Source organism: Saccostrea echinata, unplaced genomic scaffold (assembly GCF_033153115.1).
Source record: "Saccostrea echinata isolate AGI-Se365-2 ecotype Australia unplaced genomic scaffold, CSIRO_AGI_Sech_v1 ptg000016l, whole genome shotgun sequence".
Taxonomy (NCBI): domain Eukaryota; kingdom Metazoa; phylum Mollusca; class Bivalvia; order Ostreida; family Ostreidae; genus Saccostrea; species Saccostrea echinata.
In genome coordinates this window covers 8,911,394-8,934,000 of record NW_026889765.1, presented here as the reverse complement: position 1 = coordinate 8,934,000, position 22,607 = coordinate 8,911,394, and the positions used below count along the sequence as shown (strand labels likewise).

The following is a 22,607-nucleotide window of genomic DNA, read 5'->3' as shown; positions in this document are numbered from 1 at the left end:
CAATATTTCTATTAGAACAATCTCAAACATTTGCTCTCGTATCATCAGATTTAACGGAGATTTAACCGCTTCGATAAATCACCATTTTTGATCCCAGTCACGTACATGTTTGAGTAATATGCTTGTACACAACACAAATAATCTAAGTTAGTAGAGCGTTTTCTTAAAAACTGAAAGTACATAAAATAAAACTGAAATGTGATTATGTTCCGGTAAAAAAATCGTTCACCATGTGTGCGACCAGATTTTTAATATCTAGTCGCCCACTGCAAATTTTACTCGCATTTGCGAGTGGGCGAGTGGTAACATCCACAACCCTGCTATATATTGAATAGGATTACCTTTGAAACAATGAAATTTAATGTCCATGAATCCTTTTTAGATGACATATCAACGAAATTTGATCCCCACGAAAATCTGTGCTTCTACAGTATTTGAAGTTAAATACCTCTCCCTGCAACCCCCCCCCCCCCCCCCCCCCAAATTTCCAATGAATAAAAAAAATGCTTGGTCCCTTTCACTCCCTTGTATCTATTTTAAAAGTGGTGTAAGTTGACAAAATGCATATTGTATCTATCTAAAGTGCAGCCTCCTGACCAGGGGTTATATATACAGTTTTATTTTTGGCTCAATAATGACCCAGATTCTCTGATAATATTCCCTGATTACCCTGTTATATCAATATTGACATTGAGAGTTATGTAGCCTTTTTCTATATTGCACAAAGATTTGTTGTTGTAAATGGCAAAAAGGTTTTGATGTTTTATGAAAGAAACTGATAAGAGATTAATGGATTGTAAGTGAAAGTCATTTTTTGGTTGTTGTCAAAATTCTGACCAATGCAGAGATTGGAGTGAGGAAAAGGAACAGCTGTGTTTAAAAGTACAATTATCTATTTCTCTCAGGAGAGGTTAGACAAAAGGCACTGAAGTCAGCAAGGGATTGATTTAAAGGTAAATGGTAGACATAAAAAACAAACAAACTAAAGGCCAGTTCAAAGCTTACATGAGCAATATATTTTAATTTGATTGAACACATTAATTATTGTTAGAAGTCTTTTTCTTTGGCAATGGATAGAGGAAATAAAGCCTCTGTGTTGGAGTTAAATGGGGCAAGACCTGTTGGAGTATGGAGGATTGGAAAAGTGCAATTTCATTTTCAGTGTTGATGAGTAAAAATTAATGTACTTGATCTGCCCTAATAAACTTACCTGAACAGATGCAGGCAGTGTTGAATGACCTAAAGAGACTAAAACCTTGCATTGTCCAAAATGGAAACCTCAAAAACCTAAATGGAAAAAGTGGAACATGCGGTACCATGTCTATAATGATCATTTTGATAATGAAATGTGATGGAAAAGTAGAGTAAAGTAATAACATGTACATGTAGTCTAAAATTATAGCTCAATCAGTTTCTTATTTTTTCAAAACATCAAAACATGGAAAAGAAATTTGTAGAAAAAGCTATAGGCAAAAATGTATATTTTTTGGAATTCCTTCTGTGATATTGCAAAAATGAATAATCATGGGGTCCATTCCTCAGCCCAAATATAAAAATTGTCTGGAGAAAAAAAATGGTTTCCATCAAGAGCACATTAGATCTATATGTATGAGGTAAAGTTTATTTATATACGCATAGGCTTAAGGGGTCAGTGTTTCAGGCGAGGCATTTCCAGGTAGGAAGACTGTGGCCCCTCACAATACAAACAGTGTAATGGAATTGTATACACAGTGAAATTTTTAAACTATGAAGTAGAAAGCCTGGCTTGTTTACATGACTCTGATAGCAGTGTGTCTATTTTAAGGATATTAGCTGGTAGAGTGTGCCAAGACCCAGGCAAGATTAAGTCGGCAAAAGCTTTTGTAGGAGATCAGCAAGCTAAATTCATCTTATGGGGAGGAGAGTAATGGTTATCTTGTTGGGGGAACTCAAATTTTTCGTTTTAGGTTGAATCTGCAGTGCTTGGATCTCTTTCAGACTGTGGTGTCTTCTCCTGATAAAACCCTCCTCAAGAGGGGTAGGGAAGTTTGGGAGGAAAAAGAAAAGCTCTCAAGATTTTTTTTTTGGAATTTCTTGGAATTTTGCCGATGAAAAGTTTGAATCTTCTAAGGATCTACACCTGCTGAAACATAATAATTTTTTTTCAAGGGAATGATGGGATTTTAGATTTTCGAGGGAGTGTTTATAGCAAGCTGGCAAGCAGGATGTCTGAGGAATATTTACTCTGTAAGTATCAATGTACTATGTCTAGGGGCTTTAGTGTGACCTTGCACTTGAATGACCAGCTTTATCACCATCAGTGGGGGGTTTTGCCATATCAACAAATGCATGTAAAATCAATTTGAACTATTTAGTTTACATACACGTCCATTCAAGTGTAGACTGGAAAAACCCTATTAGTTGCCCACATGTTTTTTAACCTCTGCCATGCACTACTGAATGTGCGTATTGACGTAATTTTAGGCTCTGTAGCTTGTTATGATCTGTTTGTTTGGATCAAGGAACATGATTCAAGGTTATTCATAATTGTATATTTTTTGTCAAGAGATTGATAAAAGGGAAATGATTATGAACCATGGAAAATCTTAATCTACAAGGTCATGTATACTCGTAGAGATGTCGCCTCACAGTGTTGAACTTCTAGCATTGTGACTAATCCAAGTTAACATGGTACCATAAGTTCATAGATGATCCTAAAAAGTATTTTTTCATCAATATTGACTCACATTTACCTTTTTTTTCCTTTTCATTCATTCAACCTTGCACCACTTGCTGGTAGCTGTTTGAGTAAATAAATTCAAGGAAAATTGCTGAATTTCTTTAAGATGATCTCATTTTAACACTTATTCTAGCAATATTCTATTTCCTTTGTGTTTACTCTTTGTGTTTCTTTCAGTGAGATTTATAATGGGAAAAAATATTTGATTAGGTTAAAACACAGCCATTACATAGTCATAGGGATGACTAAAATTTTTTTTTTCTTTTTTTTTTTTTTTAAATTTTAACCAGAAATAAAAGCTCTATGGCTGTATACATGCCAAGCTTCTGCAGCTATACTGTATGTTCTTATCAAATATGACAGACACAATCTCGAAGAAAAAAAATGATGTTCTGAACAATGCTCTTCTTATGTCCAGCTTGCGTCAGTCAGGAAAGTTTAATGAAAATATAACAGGAGAAACGTGAAAGTTGATCACAACTCATTGTCGGAGAGGGAGGGGAAATTGGGGGTCTGAAAACATGGAGAACAACTTCCTTTTCTTCTTAACGATGGAGCGATTACGTAGTTACAGAGCCTTTATCAGACACTGCTGACGTAAAAAATTCTGTCCAGAAATTCTCCCCTGTCTACCAAAGGTTTTCAAAATAAAAGAACTGCTGTGTTCTCTTTTGTGAAATTGATAACTTGAATTTTTTAGTGCAGAGGGTTTGAAATTTTAAAAACTTTTTGGCCGTAGATCCAGGTGCATATAAACCCTATACCCACATAATGGCCTTGTCTTAAAAGGGATGACTGCAATATGGCTCAGAGATTTTTGCACTAGCTTAAAAGGGGCAGGTTAAAGTATGTCGTTAGTGCAGATGCCCTCATGGCAGCCGGCCCACATATTCATGTACTGATAAATCAAGGAATGACATGCAGATCACATATTCCTTTAACGCTTTTGAATTGTTGATGGGTATTAGTCAATTCTAAGCAAAGTGATAATGATTTTTAATGAGTTTTTCTGTAGGAAAAATCCAGTTATTGAGATGGTGGAAATACATGTGGTGGGTGGGTGGGTTTGGGGCAGCTGCTAAAGGGTTACGTCATTTGTCCAGATAACTACTACAGTTTTCCAGATAGAAAGTTCTTGTTTTGCAGATCAATTGTACATGTATCAGAAATGTACAAATTACTATGATTTTGATTTTTGGTTATCTATGCGAAAAATACAAGTTGTTGAACTTTATAGTCAGTTGTATACAAAATATTGCTTCTAGTTTACATCATTTGTCGGGATAACATCTCGATCTCCTACATTTTTCAAGATAAGAAATTTTCATTTTGCAAATCAGTTGTAAATATATCAGAGATGTGCATACAAGTGGTAGTTGGATTTTGATTTTTGTTATTATTTTATGAGTAAAATACAAGTTGTTGAACTGTGTCAATTTAATGCAAATTATGTTCGTATGGTACATTGATAGTGTTGGGATATTTGTGTCACCTCCTACAGTTTCTAGAATACAAAATGTTTATAATTTTCTTGAGTAATACCAGCACTGTTCCCCCCCAAAAAACAAAAAACCCACAGTTTGACAACTTTCCCCTTGTACAAATTTCTCTTGTTTTTGATTGTCCTTGGTAAGCAGGGTAACTGAAGAAAATGAAGTCTTCTTTTAAAGTTGTAATTCGTTGTCATTTGATATACCTTTTTTCAGTTCATCTTTCTGTGAGAGGCACAAGTGAACAATTGTTAGTGTGAGAGGCATGCACATTTGAACTTTTCGCTGAAGTTGGGAGGGGGGGGGGGAAGTAGAGCATACTTGATCACCATGATGCGTGAAGCTTAACCGTAACATTGCTTTTGGGTTCAGAATTCTTTTACATCATCAAATTCTGACTCCTCGCTTCTTTTCCAGAGCTTCTGACTCAGATTCAAACAGTGTTACCTTCTTAAATATTCTTGGTGAAGTGGATTAAATCTCATTAATTAAGTGAATTGTCATTCTTGTTTGAGATTGAAGCTAAAAATTAAGACGTACATATCGGTGAAAGTGAAAAAGTGAAATGATTCATTCAGAAATCTTCCTTGGTGCCGCAGTTCCAGATTTAGATAAACAAGGTTAGTTTTTAAATAGTTTTCCATCCTCAAACCCAATCAGAGACCCTGTATTTTTTGTCCATTCATGGAGTGATAGATTCTCAGTGGAATTATGTTAATGAGCAGGAACTCAGGTGTCCATCAATAGACGAAGTGAAAGAAACTACATGTATTAATTATTAGATATAATACGTACAGTATTATTTCTTATAAATTTTGGAAAAAAATTTAGGTACATGTATTGATTGAAATTCTGGAACCAATCTAAGCACAGCAAAGTACCTCTTCCAGTTTGTTGCAAATTGTAGGAGAATGGTAGTCTGGCTGGGAAATGGTTAAAAAAGATATTAAACTTCTATTTTTAACATAACCTCGTTGGCACTGATGGTTTAGTTTCCTGAAAAATTGTAGTTTAATAGTGCCTAATATAGACGAACTAAAGGGGAAGGAAATGTAATTTAAATGTGTCTATTTATATTTACAATAATAAGTGATCCTAATTAAATACAATCATAAATTTATTTATAGTTTTTTTTTTAGTAATATGGAGTGATTTTTGAACAAGGAAATCTGCTTAAATTTGATGATTTTAAAATGTGTTTTGGCATGTTTCCTGAATGCCTTTGATGAGTTTACACACAATAAAATTATATATAAGAATGCTACAAAAATTGATATTGTGAATATCTTTTGATTAATGCACATTTCGGCACACATCCCATACATTTTAGATAATAATTTTGAATGGTATCAATGATAATTCTAACTGAAATCTAAGCTGAAATTGAGAAGAGACTGCATTGGATGACATTTTTGGCTCAATCCTTCCACATTTACATGATTTACTGAAGACATGATGATTTTCTGTATTTATGAATAATGTAGAAGTACTTTTTTCCATGTGATATTAATTTAAGCTATGTATGCAGTCACAAGTTTTCTGCAGAAAATTGTGTGAGCGTACTTTTAAGTTCATTTAAGGCATATAAAGGCTATCTAAGAAATCTGTAATTTTCTACCCGTGGATTGAACAAAAATTTTGATTCTGTGGAATATTGACCCCGTGGAAAAAAGTACGTTTGTAGTATAAATGGATTCTTTTTTTACTGTTTGTAGTTGTATGTAAGGGTTTACAACTGCTTATTCTTTGACCCAGAGTTGTGACCACAAACATCAAAGTCGTTCTGGTTCCAGTAAGTCTTCTGAACCTTATGTGGATTCAATAAGTTACCTAACGATATGGATTTAAGATTTTTTCATAAAACATTAGAGCAAATTATATGTCCTTTCAACTATTTATACAAAGGACTCTCTAATTTCAGACAAATTTATTTATTTTGTGTCAAAGTTCAGAAATTCATATTACTCAGTATGTTCGGTGATTTTCACCTTGCACTTCAAGGACATTATTTTACTTACGCATCTAATTTAACCTGTATTCTTCATGTCTTTTGGAGCTTTAAGTTGCAAATATTCCTTGTCTCTGGAGCACTGTCTCATTGCAGGTTCTGATTTCGGTCATTGATGCAGGTCAAAATATTTGACATTTGCACAATCATCATAACCCTTGGGCTTGGTTCCATCTGATGTTGAAGAAAATTGATGGTATTGTTATATCACTGTTACTCGATGCATCTTCTTAGAGAACTTGGTCAATTGGACATTGAATTGTGGTGTTTTACTGGGTTTTTGATGATTATCTTTGTGGCATAAGTTTCTGAATCTGTGCTACTGTGCCATTTAGGTTTGGCAGCAGTTTTGCCAGAAGAAAGGCAGAGTTAACGCCATTTTTGGTTTAGAATTTTCTTACTTGGAACCTTAGTATCTCTGCTATTTTTATGCTTTTTTTGAGGAAAATTTGTCTTTGGAAAATATTTGTGCATTTGTCAAGCATATGGTATGGTACATAATCTGAACTTAATTGTTCTACATTAGTTCTATAATCATTTTAATGAACAAACTGTTTAATATATATAAAATGAAAAAGAGAATATACATATTTTGTTCAAAGGAGTCTTCCCCCCCATTAATTTTAATTTTTTGCTCACCTGATCAGTAAAGCTTAGGTGACCTTTACTGATCACCCGTTGTCCTGGCTCCATCTTAAAATATTCAGGTAACTATTAAAGACCTACATTTTCCCCTGAAATATATATCCAATTACATAAAATGATCTGAAGCTGTGTAGAGGTTTTTAAAATCATGATATGACAGCATAAAAAAAGGCATTTCATAGAAAAACATGATTTATTTGTGCATGTATACAATATCCTACTTATGTTACAGTGCAGGCTACTGTTCTTTTGACGTGTTTGAATAAGTGACACCTATTAAGTGAGTGACAACATTGGGTATTTGTGGGTTTAATAATTGTCAGAATGATACATTAATGTTATATGTCCTTTTAATTTCTTGTCTTTCCTGACTGTATCAACTCTATTAATAGTGCAATGTAAAAGTTTTTAAATACTTTAGTGGAATATCAGAAAATCTGACAAGGATTATAACATACATTAATTGTATTGTTCAAAACATTTTTTTTAAATTGATTTTCGTATCCATGTGTTAGATAAGCACACTCTCAGTATGCAGAAATTTAATGAATCTATAATCGTGATTGACAATAGCGGAAGAAACACGTATAACTCATTGTATGTAAGAATGCTAGGAATATCGTAAATTACTAAAATGAAATCAAATTTTGACAGGTATTTATATTGTTTAGTAATTCTTGAAAAGGAAAATAAGTTGAATTTCTCAGGTCAATGATTATTTAATTTAGATGGTTTTAGTACAAAAACATCGTGGAATATATTCTGTTGGCACGAAAGTACCTTAGTTATTTCCAGTAGGATTTTGACAACTTGAAATTATAATGAACTATTTATGTTCCACATTCCAAATGATTTGGCTATAAATTAAACCAGAGAATATGTTAGAATTAATAAGTTAAAGAGGAATTATTAAGATGTTTGATATGAAAATTGAAATTCATGCCATATAAGACTATGCTGGACTACTTTTGTACAAGTGTTTTCACAAGTATTTAAAATTTGTAAACAATTAGAATGTAAATATATAGTTCAGAATGAAACATTAACCCTTTGGTTCAGAAGTGAGGGAGAATTGTCAGTTTTTGGAATTAGAATTTAAGAGACCAGGAAATGTTGAACTTTTCAACCTTCAATATTGACTTAAAATTAGAACGGGTGTCCCCTTATGGATCGAGAAAAAAAAAGATCCAAACAAACATTGCCTTCATTTGTATACTGATTAAGCACCTAGTAAATTTAATAGTGTCCTACAAATCTTTAATCTTCTTAATTTTTCTTTTTTTGCCAAATGTATGAATTAGATTTGTAGTCATCTTTACTGGTTAAAAATAATATTTTCTGAACTTGAGTAGGTTGAACATGTAAATGATTGCTAATTGATAACTACATATAAAAGTTCTCTAACCACTGGGAGGACGTCTTTGCATTAGTAACTCTTCATTAATAAATACTTATATCAGGTTCTTTTGATATTTCTCCAAGTTTAATCGGTCTGATAAAACACCTGTAAAACAGAAGTTATTTTGGGAAAGTCTCTCAGCTCGTATTAAAACCTGACAATCGGGCAGAGAGAACAATGGCGAATATTTAAAAATAACTCGGCTTATGTCAGGAAAAAAAAAATCTTACTTTCTCCGCCTGTAGAGATATTATATGTTAATTGTGTTTTGTACAGAGAGAGTATCACTTATGGATTTTTATATTTCCTTAGTGGATATTTTGGCTGCAGTTGTGTTTATAGGTGATATTTGAATGTGTTTTCTCGTAGTAAATTGATTAATTTTTTTTTCCAGTGAAAATATCATACAAAAACTGTGGGTGTGGAAAATAAGTTATATGACTTTGTTATTAAAGGTTTATATTTCTCATCCTGTAGATGTATACAAACATAGGACAGTCACTGCTATGTGTCTATAAGGCTTGGCTTTATTAGTGCATGTAAACTTGATTTAGCCAGAGGATCTCTGCATATTTTTGACTGCATCGTTGTAAGGACTATTCAAAAGTGAGTTGTTGAACAGCATTATATCTATGCAATTTGGAAATCTGTGTCGTTAATATACAGGAAATGATGAGAAACTGCTTATGTAATTAAACAGCTTGGGCATGTTTATTTTGGACTGGTACAAATGGATTTCTGATGGAGAGAGGTACACTTAATGTAATATAATTGAGCTCTTCAAGCATCCAGTAAAAATAGAAACATGATGGAAAAAAATATTTGACCTACATAGTCTTAAAATCAAGGGGATTTTATTGAGCTGTGATATATTGAGATTTCTCCTTTAGTTCACTGAATATTTTTAGATTGGTTGAACAAATTGTGGTGTTGTGTATACTGCATCAGGAGTTTACATAGGTATACGTATTTATATGTGAGGAACTTGGAAATTATTTCGATTTCTTTGTGAATGTGAAAAACGGAAATATTTCGTCATGTTGGCAAAAGTGTTGCCCACTATTCAGGAGGAATTTAAGTCCGATGGCTTCAAACAAGGGGGACTACCCACATCAGAAGAGATGGAGAATCGCTGCGAAATAGGTAAAACAACAGGCACTATCTCAAGTCAGAGATTAGAAAAAAAAATCTAAATAACCTCAAAATGGTAAAATTTGATAATACTAGGGGTTGAAATAAAATATTGATACTTAAATATTGAAGATAAATGAAATACTATTAGACAGTGCTGCAGTCTAATCTTGTAAAATGAGAACTATTATGCATGCGTAACTAAATTGACTCAGAAATAGAAAGTTGGAACAAAATAGGAGAGATAATTTTTTTTTATTCATCACCTAATCTTCCTAATTTCAGAAATAAAAATAAATTTTAGAAGACAGATAGATGCATTATATGTAATGTGCCTTGTGGGCATCCACTCTGTTAGAATTTTAATGAGAGCAGATTGAGGCACAGGAGGGGGGACACATTAAGTCACCGTTGTTTTACATGTATGCTAATACAAATCAAAAAAAGAAATAATGGATGCTTGGATTGATATACATTTTTGGACTTATATTTTGGTTGTAAATGATGCATTTATTATCAAATTTCTTAAATAATATAAAGAAGAAATTGTAAGCCATAAATTGTAAACAGCTAGAACACAAGTTTTCTTATGTGTCAGATTTTTATACTCAAGATGCATCAGTTAGTAGTGTATGGAACATATATTAATTTGGTAAATATGGTAAATTGAACTCTGTTTTCTGAAACAAAATATGCTTTAAAATTGATGAAAATTTGAAGAAAGCAGAGAAAATTTGGAAGTTGACATATTTTGTGACCTTTCTGTGATCTTTTTGTATCCTATCACTTAGAAGTTAGAACCTATACACGTACTTAATTTGTAACAGGGATGAAAACGGGGTATAATGGATGATGATCGAAACCAATGTTGTATCTTTTTTATTAAGACACCCAAAACCGGGGGCAAAAAGGGGTTCTTAACCTGATCTTGTCCTTAATGGTGAAGGAAGTTTATAAGTCACTAGATGCCATTATATATTTACATGCACAGGAGGGGTGATAAACTTGCACAGTAGAATTTAGAATCATATGGGACACCCTGATTAGTAAAATGTATAAGCAAAAGATTTTTTTTCCAAACAATAGTCTATTATTAGTAATGAAATACAAATATCTTGTGTCTTGTCTAAATTTAGTTAAGAACTACCTAATATCCATGTTTTTGATAATGGACTTTTATAAGTACATTTTTGGTTTACCATTGGGGTGCTTATGTGGTTTTGATTAAGGTATTGTTCTGATACCTTTCATCATGCTCTTTGTTAAACTGATAGTAAACAATATCCTTTGGCTGTTCAAACATTGTTACTTGTGTAGAAATGTGTATTCCTTGACTGAAATAGGTCCATTAATGCTATTTTTATCCTAGATTATAACAGACTCAAACACCACACTGGGGTTTAAATATCTATAAGTGGGAGAAATGTAGTTAATTGGCAATTTGTCCAGACTAATTCATATATATTAATTATCAGATTATATTGGTCAACAATACTGTAAATATGTGTATATAGATTCAACCTACGTAGTTTCGTTGATATATTTATATATACACAATCACCATAGAATTTATGAGGGCTAGTAGTAACGGACGCTAAAATGTCAAAGGTAAATTTCATGTGGAGTTGCGTAAATAAAGAAGTGATATTGACGTATTTGATAAGTTTTAAACAATTAATAATATAATATGTTAGGTCAACAAATTGTTCAACTATTAACTGTTTACCAATAATGAAAGATATTTTTATTGTGCATGTATGCATTCATTTATTTGATAATATTTTACACAAAATTTATTCACAACATTCGGTAAGATATGACACAATTGTTCAACCCTTAATTTTGCATTTTTTTGACTGTGCAATTGAAGTTGAAATTCTGGTTGATTTTTTAAAAAAAAAAAAAAGAATTTTGCAAGGGAAATTCTTATTATTTAAAGTAGAACAATATATCATTCATTACTTGAGCAATTCTTGAATGTTTTATTTTACAAAGCTGACTTCTAATGATTACAAGTGAAACTGTTGACATGGTGAAACATAAACCTGTTTTAAATTCTATTCATATTGGAATTTATTTCTGAATGAGAAGAATTGTGTTAGCTGCAGAACTGTAGCTCTCTGCTTGAAAAAATTCGGACAGATAAAGCAGAGAGCTACAGATCCAAGCGTTGTAAAAACCTTCGATTTACGCAACCCCTTTTTTGCGTTCGCTTCAGCTATTATTTCTTGTATTTTATGCTTTCCCCCGCTGTAAGAATGGTATCCGATAATTAACCATATATTTATCTCCTATTCCTGATATTTTATTTACCTTTCAACGGTTTCAAATGGCCGTATGTGGTTTTTAGAGTATCAGTTAAAAAAATTCCCTCTCCAATGTCCATGTTGGTGTCATCCTAGTAAAATAACATGCCCGAGTTTTATTTTTATCTATTTTTTTAAAATACATATATTGTTTTCTTTATAGACAATATACATGATATCTGAATTTTTTATTTTACAATTTCTCGGCAAGTGTATGTTCTTTGAAAGACTTTTTTTCGCACGACCCCCAACATGAACGTCGACGGAATAGGAATTTTTTAAACCGACATTCCAAAACCATAAAGGGCTGTTTGGGACCGTTGAAAGGTAAATAAAGTATTAAGAATAGGAGTAAAGTATATTGCTAATTATCGGATACCATTCTTAAACTGGGGGAAAGCATAAAATACAAGAAATAAAAGCCGAAGCGAGTGAAAAAAAATGGCGGCGTAAATCGAAAGTTTTTACAACGCTTGGATCTGTAGCTCTCTGCTTTATCTGTCCGAATTTTCTCAAGCACAGAGCTACAGTTCTGCAGCTAGAACTGTGTGTGCTAAGTATTTTAATGCAAAAGTTATGAATTGTATCAATGTAAGTGTCTCATCCAACATTAATTCATATATGATTGACATCTCTCACCTAAAGATGAAACACTGTGAGTTGCTTGCCTTAATATTTACATATATAACAGATATATTTGCTGCAATGGTGTCTCAGCTATAGCAATTCATATTCAGTAATATTTCAAGCTTTAGGATGTATATGTAGAGAAGTTGTTCACCTACATACAAGATTTCCATCTGAAAGTCATTTATTTAAAAAAAAAAAAGCATCGGGATGTTTTTGTGGCCAGAATAAGTGTCTCCATAAATAAATCACATAAAAGTATTAGGTTTGCATAATGCTTCATCAGTCCCTTCTATAAATATAACAAGTTTGGAGTTGTGCCATTAATGGCTGACTGTCCTTTTGATGAGCTTCCTGAGAGTGTACTGTCAATATCTGTACAAGTGATCTAAATATAAAACATATAAGTCATCAAATTGACAGAATCGGTGACTAGGGGTCAAGTATACTTTAACAATTAAGAATATATCCCAATGTTAGAGATGAGCATCGATTGATACACAATAAAGTGTAACTTGATATATAATATATATCATATATACACACCGGCCGGTATCAACATTTTTGACTTTGTACATGATGTGATATATTCATATGAATAACCTTTTTGTGTGTGTTCTTTAAAAAGTTATAAAAATTAAAAATAATTTCTCAAAAGTTTTCATTGCAATATTGTTAAATTGGAATGATGTAAATTTCATTCTACTGACACAACCTTTATGAAATATTAGAATTTTCAAATCATATCAAAAAACCAGTATTCCAGATTGCCGTATTGGTCATGGACTTAATTGAAATGTATCATACTCAATGCTTGGTGTATTGTTACATCCCTAATGACTACATCAAGATGGGTATTTGACAAGTCAGAATTAAAATTTACATTGAAAAGCCTCATATGTATAGTTTTTATTTAACAGATTTTTAATTGAGAAGGCTTAAATATTGGAGTGATGTGGAAACATTTATGTTATTTATTGTACCTGGTCATATTCTTTTTAATGTGTTGGTAATTAGCTGAAATCGGAGATTTTTACACTGAATGACATAGAAGATTGTTTTTAGCAGTATTTGTTTAAAAAAAAAAACAACTTGATTTAATAAGCCTATCTCGGATAAAAATATTTGCCGGAAAACTTGATCATTAAGTTGCAGCATCAAAGACCGATATCTAGAAAAGGGGATCCATTTCATGTTGACGTGAGGTGTTGTCATAGTGTGATTCGCACTTTGTCATCGACAATTAACAGTGATGTCATATTTGTCTCATGGATTCAAAGAGAAGTCATGAAAGCAACACTTTTGTTGATATTAGGTGCAATGTTCTCTTTGCTTTGAATGTTAGCCTGACGTTGGAGGGGTAGAATGTGATAATTAGAAACTGTTGTTGACACGATGAGCTATAGAGTTCAGACAAGATTTCTGTCTACAGACAGTGAAAAATTGTATATCAATACTTTTTTTTCTTTGAATTTAAAAGCAAAGCACAGATTTAGCAATTAAGAAAAATGAGATTACTTTCAGTAAAATTAGATTTTTGAGAAAATTCATAAAAAATGCAAGGAGCTAGAGTTTAGCTTGTACAATGAAGTGCAGTAAGTGAATCTGAAGGTCTTTATTTTATATGAACCTTAATTATTAGAGTTTCCACTTACATACATACATGATGAAGGACATTGCTGGTAATTTTTTATAATTATAGCCACTCGAGTATGGAAAGATGATCAAGTGATAATTATGGAGGATCAATGTAGTGTTTATCTTTCCTGTGTTCACATAAATAAATTTTTGCTGTAACACTATTTTTTTTAAAAAAAAAATCTCTTTTTTTTTATAGGTAAAATGCACACAAAATCCGCATATTACCTTCAAGGGCATAATTTGACCATAGATGTATTTTGAAATGTTTTTTTTTTTTCATAAAGAAGTACAGCTGAACTTGGATATGTTAGAGTAATTTTGAAGTCCCAACCACTTATTATTTAAAGTATGTTACCCCCAATATTTGGAAATCTTGAAGTTTTTCCTTGGTCCCATTGAGTTGGAGATAATGAGGTTTGACTGTAATTAATAGTCATTTATCACCGGGGGGGGGGGGGGGGGGGGGGGGGGTTATCTCTCCTATCAGAGGTTAGATGAACCTTAACATTTGATGACACCATGTAAAAAGATAGATTATGTTGGAGATAGCTGATAATTTTGCAAATGAATATTAATGTTTTGAAATACAATATCAAATTCCAGAGTGAAAAAACATTGCACCATGAACTGCTGCACTATAATATTAGCTTGTTGTTATTATAACCTTTGTACATGTATACATGATAGAAATGTATCTGAACTCTTTTTAATCCCACTTTGATAAATAGTCTTTAAAAAAAGTGAGCTTTAGTAAGGACCGACACCAGGCAAACAATATAGGAACAACATCACATGATTTCATTTAGTTCTGATGATTGTGGACGGAGTTCACACCCACATTTAATGGACACCAATCAACTTTCCATTCCTCCTTGTGTATGAACGAAGTTCCTGTGTTTTCATTTATTGAGCTGTTATTGAAAAGGGGAAAATGTCTAAAGATAGCAAAATTGATTGGTTGTTGTACATGCACAGCCAATAATCTGCTGTGTCATAATGTTTTTAAATAGACTTTGTGTTGACTTCCAAAGTGTTTATTAGTCTTATTTGGTATATTGAAGGATTGGTTATTTTTGTGTGTGTGTGTATCTAGCAGTAGGATGTGTGGGTTTAGCAGAAAAGTGATTTTTTTTTTATAAGTCAGGGCTCTCACACCAGTTTTTGGGACCCAGGGGCCGGGGCCATGAAAATTGGGAAAATTAGCGACCTTTTGAGGAAATTTGGGAAAATCATAACTAGACAATATCCATTAAATTCATTATATATTGAGTTTCTGGTGGTTGTTATCAACTAAATTTCTGTTTTGTAATATAGAGAAATGTGAATAACAAGTTTAGGAACTACATATTTTACTACATGTTCTTTAATATTTGGGGGAAGTGACCAATTTGGAAAATTAAAACATTAAATTGGGAAAAAGGTACCATTTTTGAATTGGGAATGGGGCCTTTAAACGGCCCCAATTATAGAGAATCAAGAGCCCTGTTAAGTCTAATTATTAACCTTTTTTGTTGATAATAGAGGACTTTAATTAAAAGAGAGATATTATTATCAATGCCAGTTTTATTCTGATTGGTCTTATTTTTCAATGTATGGATTATTCATGACCGTAAGTATCTCTTACTTATAATTAAATCCACAGTGCTTCCTACAGTTTTCTTCTTCAAGATACACATATTTTTTTTAGCCATTATGATAGCAATAATGTATATATGTTTAGTATTTAATGCAGCTTTTGTTAAAAAAATTCATTTATTTCTAGGAGCTTTTTTTTATGAAGACCTTGAAATAGGTCTCTTTATCAGTTGACCCTGATCAACAACTTGAGAATAATTGCCTGTAAATGTTCTCTAAATGGTCAATTCTTACAAGCTGCAACTGCATTTAATGGTCACCTGAGAATAGTTTATAGCAGAGGAATTGCACAACAGTTGGCTGGAAACTGGATTTTTTTAGTGTTCATCTTTTGTATACAAGAGCTGGGAAAAGAAGAAATATAGAAATATTGATGTATATTGGCTTTCCAAGTTTTATCATGTGAAGTCGTACTAATTTGTGGAAAGGAAATTTCACACTGGTTTTTGTGTAAGAGTGAATTTTTATGGTTCCATTGACATTAATTTAGACCATTTGTTCAGCAGTCTTGGAATCTATTTTGATATCGACATTTTCCTGAGTAAAAAAGAATTAATACAGTGCATGAAAATCCATTCTGATATGTTCATAACAAAAATGCTCTTTATTTATTTAGATATGAGATATTGTAAAAGAAAAAAAACCAGTGCATATATTTTGTTATATTTTTCAGATCCACTGGGTCCAAGTGACAGTGGGATGGATATCAATAGTCATTTTACACCAATACGCAAAGCAGGTATGTTAAGCAAAGTTACAATACAAAGCAGGTATGTTAGGCATAGTTACAATACAAAGCAGGTACGTTAGGCATAGTTACAATACACAGAGTGGGTACGTTAGGCATAGTTACGATAGGCAAAGCAGGTATGTTAGGCATAGTTACAATACGCAAAGCAGGTATATTAGGCATTGTTACAATATGCAAAGCAGGTACAATAGGCATAGTTACAATATGCAAAGCAGGTACATTAGGCATAGTTACAATATGCAAAGCAGGTATGTTAGGCATAGTTACAATACACAAAGTGGATATGTAGGCATAGTTACAATACACAAAGTGGATATGTAGGCATAGTTACAATATACAAAGTGGATATGTAGGCATAGTTACAATACACAAAGTGGATATGTAGGCATAGTTACAATATGCAAAGCAGGTATGTTAGTTATTATCACATGCAAAGCAGATGTGTCAGGCATAGTTAAAATATGCACAGCAGGTATGGCTTCCAGGAATAAAGTCTGTTAGGCTTAATCAGAATAATTTATATGCAAAACAGATATGTTAAATATAATGTATAAGTCACAATACACAAAACAGGTGTGTCAGGTGTTGTCACATTATGCAAAGCAGGTGTTTCAGGGGTACATACGCAATGCACAGGGTAATTACGACCGCTGCACCAATATAAACAAAATAACTTGTTTCATCTCAAATGTGAGAAAAAAAATGTATCAATTCAAATTATTCTGTTGTAAAGTACAAGAGATGGATGTAAAAATGCTAACAAAAAGAGACGTATATTTTTCAAAATATGCCTAATTTGAAGACATCTAGTGACCTATCAATGCTGACTTAATGATTTGTCAGGGCATGCTACAAATGTACGTACACACAGTCATCTTACCGCAACCACATGTAAACCAAACAGATGAGTCGTTACCGATGAACTACCTTCTTCTGAGTTTACATGTAGATAATACTTATTCTAATATTTTATATATACTTTCATGAATTCTTTCTGGTAAAAATCGTAATGCTGCAGATTGTATTGCATTGTTTATCACTACATGGTCGAAGTTATACTTACTGACACTGTATTCATGCAGGGATAACTTCGGCTGCATTCTGTTCAACTGATTTGCATTTGAATTTGTAAAAACTAAAAAAAAATTTAAGTGATTGAGAAGGCATGAATTTCACTTGTAAAAACATTTTTGATGAATGTCACACCAGAGATATCCATTGATTAACTTTCTATATTTATATTTTCAGAGGCGATATTACAATTTCTCATGATAGTAGCTAATAAATATTCATCTGTAATTTGTCGGGTGATGAAGCCTCTTCTGTATTATGATATCGTAATATTCAAGTGAGCAACTTAATTACGCTCATGGAAATAAAATTATTAGTGACACAATACATCAAAAATGCATATTGTTTCTGCATAAAATAGGTGTACTTAGACAATAATAGGCTTTAGAGAAAATATTAAAAGGTATTTATGAATGGTCAAAATTACCGGCAAGTGGTCGAAGATGCACCACCCTACCATGAAGCACATAATTCAGACTGTGTATCAGACAAGTCCACAACACAAAATCTGCAACTATCAAAGAGTACATTGTACAGTAGGTTATTTCTCAGGCTTCATTGGAAAATGTATTGTTTTATGCTCTAAGAATGGACATCACGCATTAGATTAGTATGTTATTTTGGTTGGAGTTCATAGTCTGTAAAGTTATGATTTTTATCCGTGGGTGTTTGTTGTTTAATGTAGCAGGAACCAAGCATGTATTTTGGTGAACTTAAAGGTCTAAAAATGTGCAAATTTTGGTCCGAAAAATTATATTTGACAGGTGGAGGCTTACACTGTCTATAATTTCTAATTTATAGTCTGAGAAGTCATTAGTATTCAATGTTTCATGTTGTACCAGTGTGATCAGTATGGTATAAGGGGGCTGATGTAATTGTTCTTGGGCAGGCACTTGGACACAAGGGTTCCATTAAATATTCATTTCGTGTAACAAAACATTATATTTATATTGTTGGACAGTATCATAATCATTTCCTCAAACATATGCATACGATGATTTACAGAAAATTAATATACAATGTATTAATTAAATTTCAATATTATGTGCACCGTAATTTTATTGCATGGGTTAACTGGTTATTTTAGTGCTTATATAAAGTTTTTGTTCTTTTTGTGAGAAACTGATTTGTTGGCATAATCCATTGTATGATTATAATTATAAGCCTGTACTAATTAGAAATTAATTAAAAAAAAAAAAATCTGAGGTATTTCTTATTAGTCATAATAAATCTGAAAACATACTTTTTTCTGTGTGGAATTAATTTACGCTATGTACATGGTAGCAAATTTGTCACAGTGTACCTTAAGTGCATTGAAGACGTACAAATCCATGCCATTTTCTATCTGCAGATTGAACAGACATCGTGGTTCTGCGGAATTGTGACCCCATGGTAAAAAAAGAATGTTTACTAGTAATCGCAACGATTTTGAAGGGGTCACAGACTTGCAGAGGACCATTAATATATTCTTTGTTATGTTGGGGAACAAAATATGAGATATGTGGTTCATCTGGTGTGACTACTTCAAAAAAAAAAATTGAGCAGTTTGTCACATAAAATTTAATTATAAGCATATATGGGGAAAATATGTTTCAGTTTAGTCTCATTGTTAGGTTTTTTTTAAATATATTTGATAGTGACAGCTAGGATACATTACTTGGAAACAAAGTTTTCTGTAACAACTACATTAGAATGCTATAAACTGAAATGTTTTTTTGTATTTAAACAAATAAAAGCCACTGAGGGCTAATAGAACCAAGAGGTCCAATGTTTATTTACATTTAGTCCTCTCTGATATGAAAAAAAGTTATTGTTATCAAAAATGGCATTTCGGCAGAGTAAACTATGTTTAACAATTGAAGGTCTGTAAATACTGAAAACTACGTCATTGATATTTTTTTTTTAAATAGAACAATTAGTGAGATGAAGTGTTTACTGCCTGTGATAGCTCTCTCCCAGTTCCTTATAGTCAAAGAGATCTGGAAACGTGTGCTGTTAACATTGCGATTAATACTTACGTGCTTAAGAGTCTATGACGTTTATGAAGGGTAGAGTGCTTTCGGTAATGGTGTTGATTGACAAGCATCCCTTACAGGCCCGTTATCTAGTATTGTGCACACTTGTCTAGTGCTCTTATCTAATCTTCTTTGTAAGGAGGCATATATACAGTCATCTAAAAATCACAAGGACACTAGGAAATGTATTTTTAAAATCATTTGGAAAACAAAACAGAGAGAGAGATGGGAGCGATATCATTGTTTATTCTTAGGGAAATGTGAATTTCCCAAAATTTTCAAATTGAATTAATTAAAATTTGTCCTATAATAAGAACTATCAAAATACAATTCAAAAGTTAACATGTTGATTGATCTAATGCTGGTAGACATAACCTAGCCAGGGGGTCATTTGATGTGGACACCTCATGAGGGAGGGGGTTTCAGGGTGGTTGAGAGGGTACAAACTTTTTACTACTACCTGTATGCATTTTTTTTTTGATCACCAAGAATGTTATTTCATTATAAATATTTCATTTCTTTTTATGTTATTTATTTATTTTTCTATCAACCTATAAGGAAAAATTAAATTAAAAACCGGAACTTTGGATTGCCTTTGTCCAGCTGTTGACACTTGACAGTTAATGGAAATAAAAAAATACATAATCAATATATCTAGGAATTGTAACATGATTTTTTTTTCGTATGTAAAACCCAGTTACCACGAAACATCAGAACTGTACTCGAGATATGGAGAAGGAGTTTGAGTAGGAGTGTGAACATTTTTTTATATAACCTTGGGGCCTAATAAGTGTCTTTGGAAGAGTGGCTTTAAAGTTTATGCACAATTTTTTTTTTAAAGAAAGTTGTTGACGTCAGGTTGTACACGAGTACTCGTATGAGTATGACTGTTCTAGTAATAATATGTACACGGGTTGGCAATCAAGAACTCGTGAACTTGAGTTCAGGTTTTTTTTACTATGGTGTTCTCCTGAACTTCTGTGACTTTTTGTTGAACATTGGCATGCTTAGTTCTGGAAACGAAAGGAATTGATTTTATTTTTTAAGAAGGGAAATGGTTTCTTAGCTTCTTTTTTTCTGAAAAAATGGAAAAATAGATTCTTTCTGTTTATTGTGTTAACATACATGTTTATTCCTGCTACTATAGATCCGAGAACCGTGCATGCTTTTTGACACACGTCTTTTTACTTTCTGCATTATTGTCGGAAATTTTTATAGAAAATGGAATCAAAAGTATTTGGTTTTAGATTACATCCAGTTTGTTTTTGTGCAACAATAGGTAATGTTGTCAAGTGAATTAAGATCTGAAGGACATTTAATTGACCAAGATTCGTATTTCAAGGTCGGGATTAAATGAAGAATTGTTATTTTATCAATCACAAATCAGAAGTTAAACAGACAAAAAAAAATTACTTTTTTTTAAAAGTGTCTGATAGTGACCGAGAAAATTAAATCTGCACAGGTCTTGAGGATGATGTTGATATTTCAAGATCAGTACAGGATCTAGCCGGGGTTATAAAATAATAAAACCCCAAACTTAGAGAGATTTTGTCAACCCGGAAACCACGTTCGCCCATACTGCTGACGTCAAGAGATCTCCCCCCTTGATCTTAATCTGGAACATGATAGCTTGTTTTGTATATTTGTCAAGGCCACACATTCCAAATAGAAGTTTATCAGTAGAAGAAATGGATTTACTAGCAGTTCAAAGAATAGTATTTTTCTATATGGTATATGACCTTGATTTTGAAATTTTCAAAAATGTTAGAACCAATTTTTTTTTTTTTTTAAATTTTTTTCTACTTAGGCAGTTACATTTAAGTGATTTCTTTCATTATGATGCAATGTTTACCACTTATGAAGCTTTGAATTTTCAGCAAGCCATGAATACTGGTATTTGCATGAACACATTAAAATGATTTCATAGGTACATGACTACTTGTTTGAAGCAATTGTTTTTTAATAACTGTACTTTTAATTTAAATGTTATATGCCATTTGTTCTGAATGTAGGATATTTATAATTACATGATTTTTTCCCCAAAAAAATATCCGATATATACGCAGTTGTGAATTAAAAGGTCTTTGTGTATATATGTCATAGATTTTTTTTTTTAAAAATGTTATGGAACATCAAAATTATCAGTCTTTTCTTTAGACTGAACCCAGTTTCCCTAAAGGTCATAGACACTACATGACGTAGTGTTTGTCATATCCCCATGACTAGGGGGCTCTTTTACCTGTAATGTGCAAATTAATAACTGTAATCTATGCTCTTTTAATAGCTTCTTAATAACTTAATGATGTCAAGTACCAAGGAACAATTACCCCCCATCTCCCCTCCCCAACACACACACACACATACACACACAGAACATGCACACACACTTCTGAAAGGAATTATCTTTCTCATATTTTAGTCATTTCTCTGATATAATTTATATCTTCATTTTTTTTTTCATTTATATCACACAATATAAAAAGTTTATTTTGGACATTTAAATTCCAGAGAATTAAATGAAGATAGATGAAGACAATTTTAATTTCTTATAAAAGGAGCTACCGAAATTGACTTCAGACCAAAAAAAAAAAATGGAGTGAAAATATTTCATGCTGTTTAGCATTTCTATGTTATTGGATTTTCAAGTTTCTGAAGCCCATTGGAAGAATGCAAATTAAATGGAACAAATCATTTTAAACTTTTTTTTTTCTTAATTAAAATGAGAATTGTGGCTATAATTCTATTTGATTTAAGAATAAAATTTTTAAAAAAAAATTGCATTATTTGGGCCAAAAAAAGTAATAGTTTGAAATGTATTTTAAGTTCTTTATTATTCATGGCCTTGAAATTTTTAATGCCCTAGCTGTGCTCTTGTTGTCCTTAATTCTGTTTTGTTGTGAAATATCCGTCACCGTGTAATATCCCACAGCTGTCTGGTGTATGAAATTCCCTTTACTATTTACAAGATCTCTTGTCATGGATCACTGAGTCTGACCGAGTTTTTAATGCTGCTGTTTAAATACCACATCGTGCATTTATAATGTTATGTATATACACTCCACGCAGACAACTGGAGCATGCATTTACGTAAGAAACAACACACACTTGTAATCGCCAATCAAGCACGCTTTACTCAATAGTTCATCTGACTGCAGGTCTACAGACACCA

The 22,607-nt window shown here is 32.3% G+C and overlaps 2 protein-coding genes across 6 annotated transcripts in view; both read left to right on the top strand.

Annotated features, from left to right (window-relative positions):
• Positions 1-22,607, top strand: part of LOC133188403 (histone deacetylase 4-like) — an 86,970-nt gene that overhangs the window by 34,477 nt on the left and 29,886 nt on the right. For 2 of the 5 annotated variants that reach the window (XM_061323809.1, XM_061323807.1), the window contains exons 1-2: positions 9,284-9,404; positions 16,275-16,340. In XM_061323809.1, coding sequence (XP_061179793.1) covers positions 9,299-9,404; positions 16,275-16,340 — 172 coding nt within the window. In that variant the 5' untranslated portion in view covers positions 9,284-9,298. Of the gene's footprint in view, positions 1-1,868; positions 2,018-2,148; positions 2,227-9,283; positions 9,405-16,274; positions 16,341-16,492; positions 16,502-22,607 lie in introns of those variants that run through there. The other 3 variants (XM_061323812.1, XM_061323808.1, XM_061323811.1) reach the window with 3 other exon arrangements.
• The window catches only part of LOC133188404 (actin-related protein 2/3 complex subunit 2-like), a 136,168-nt gene that overhangs the window by 96,689 nt on the left and 16,872 nt on the right, over positions 1-22,607 (top strand). The window lies entirely within an intron of this gene.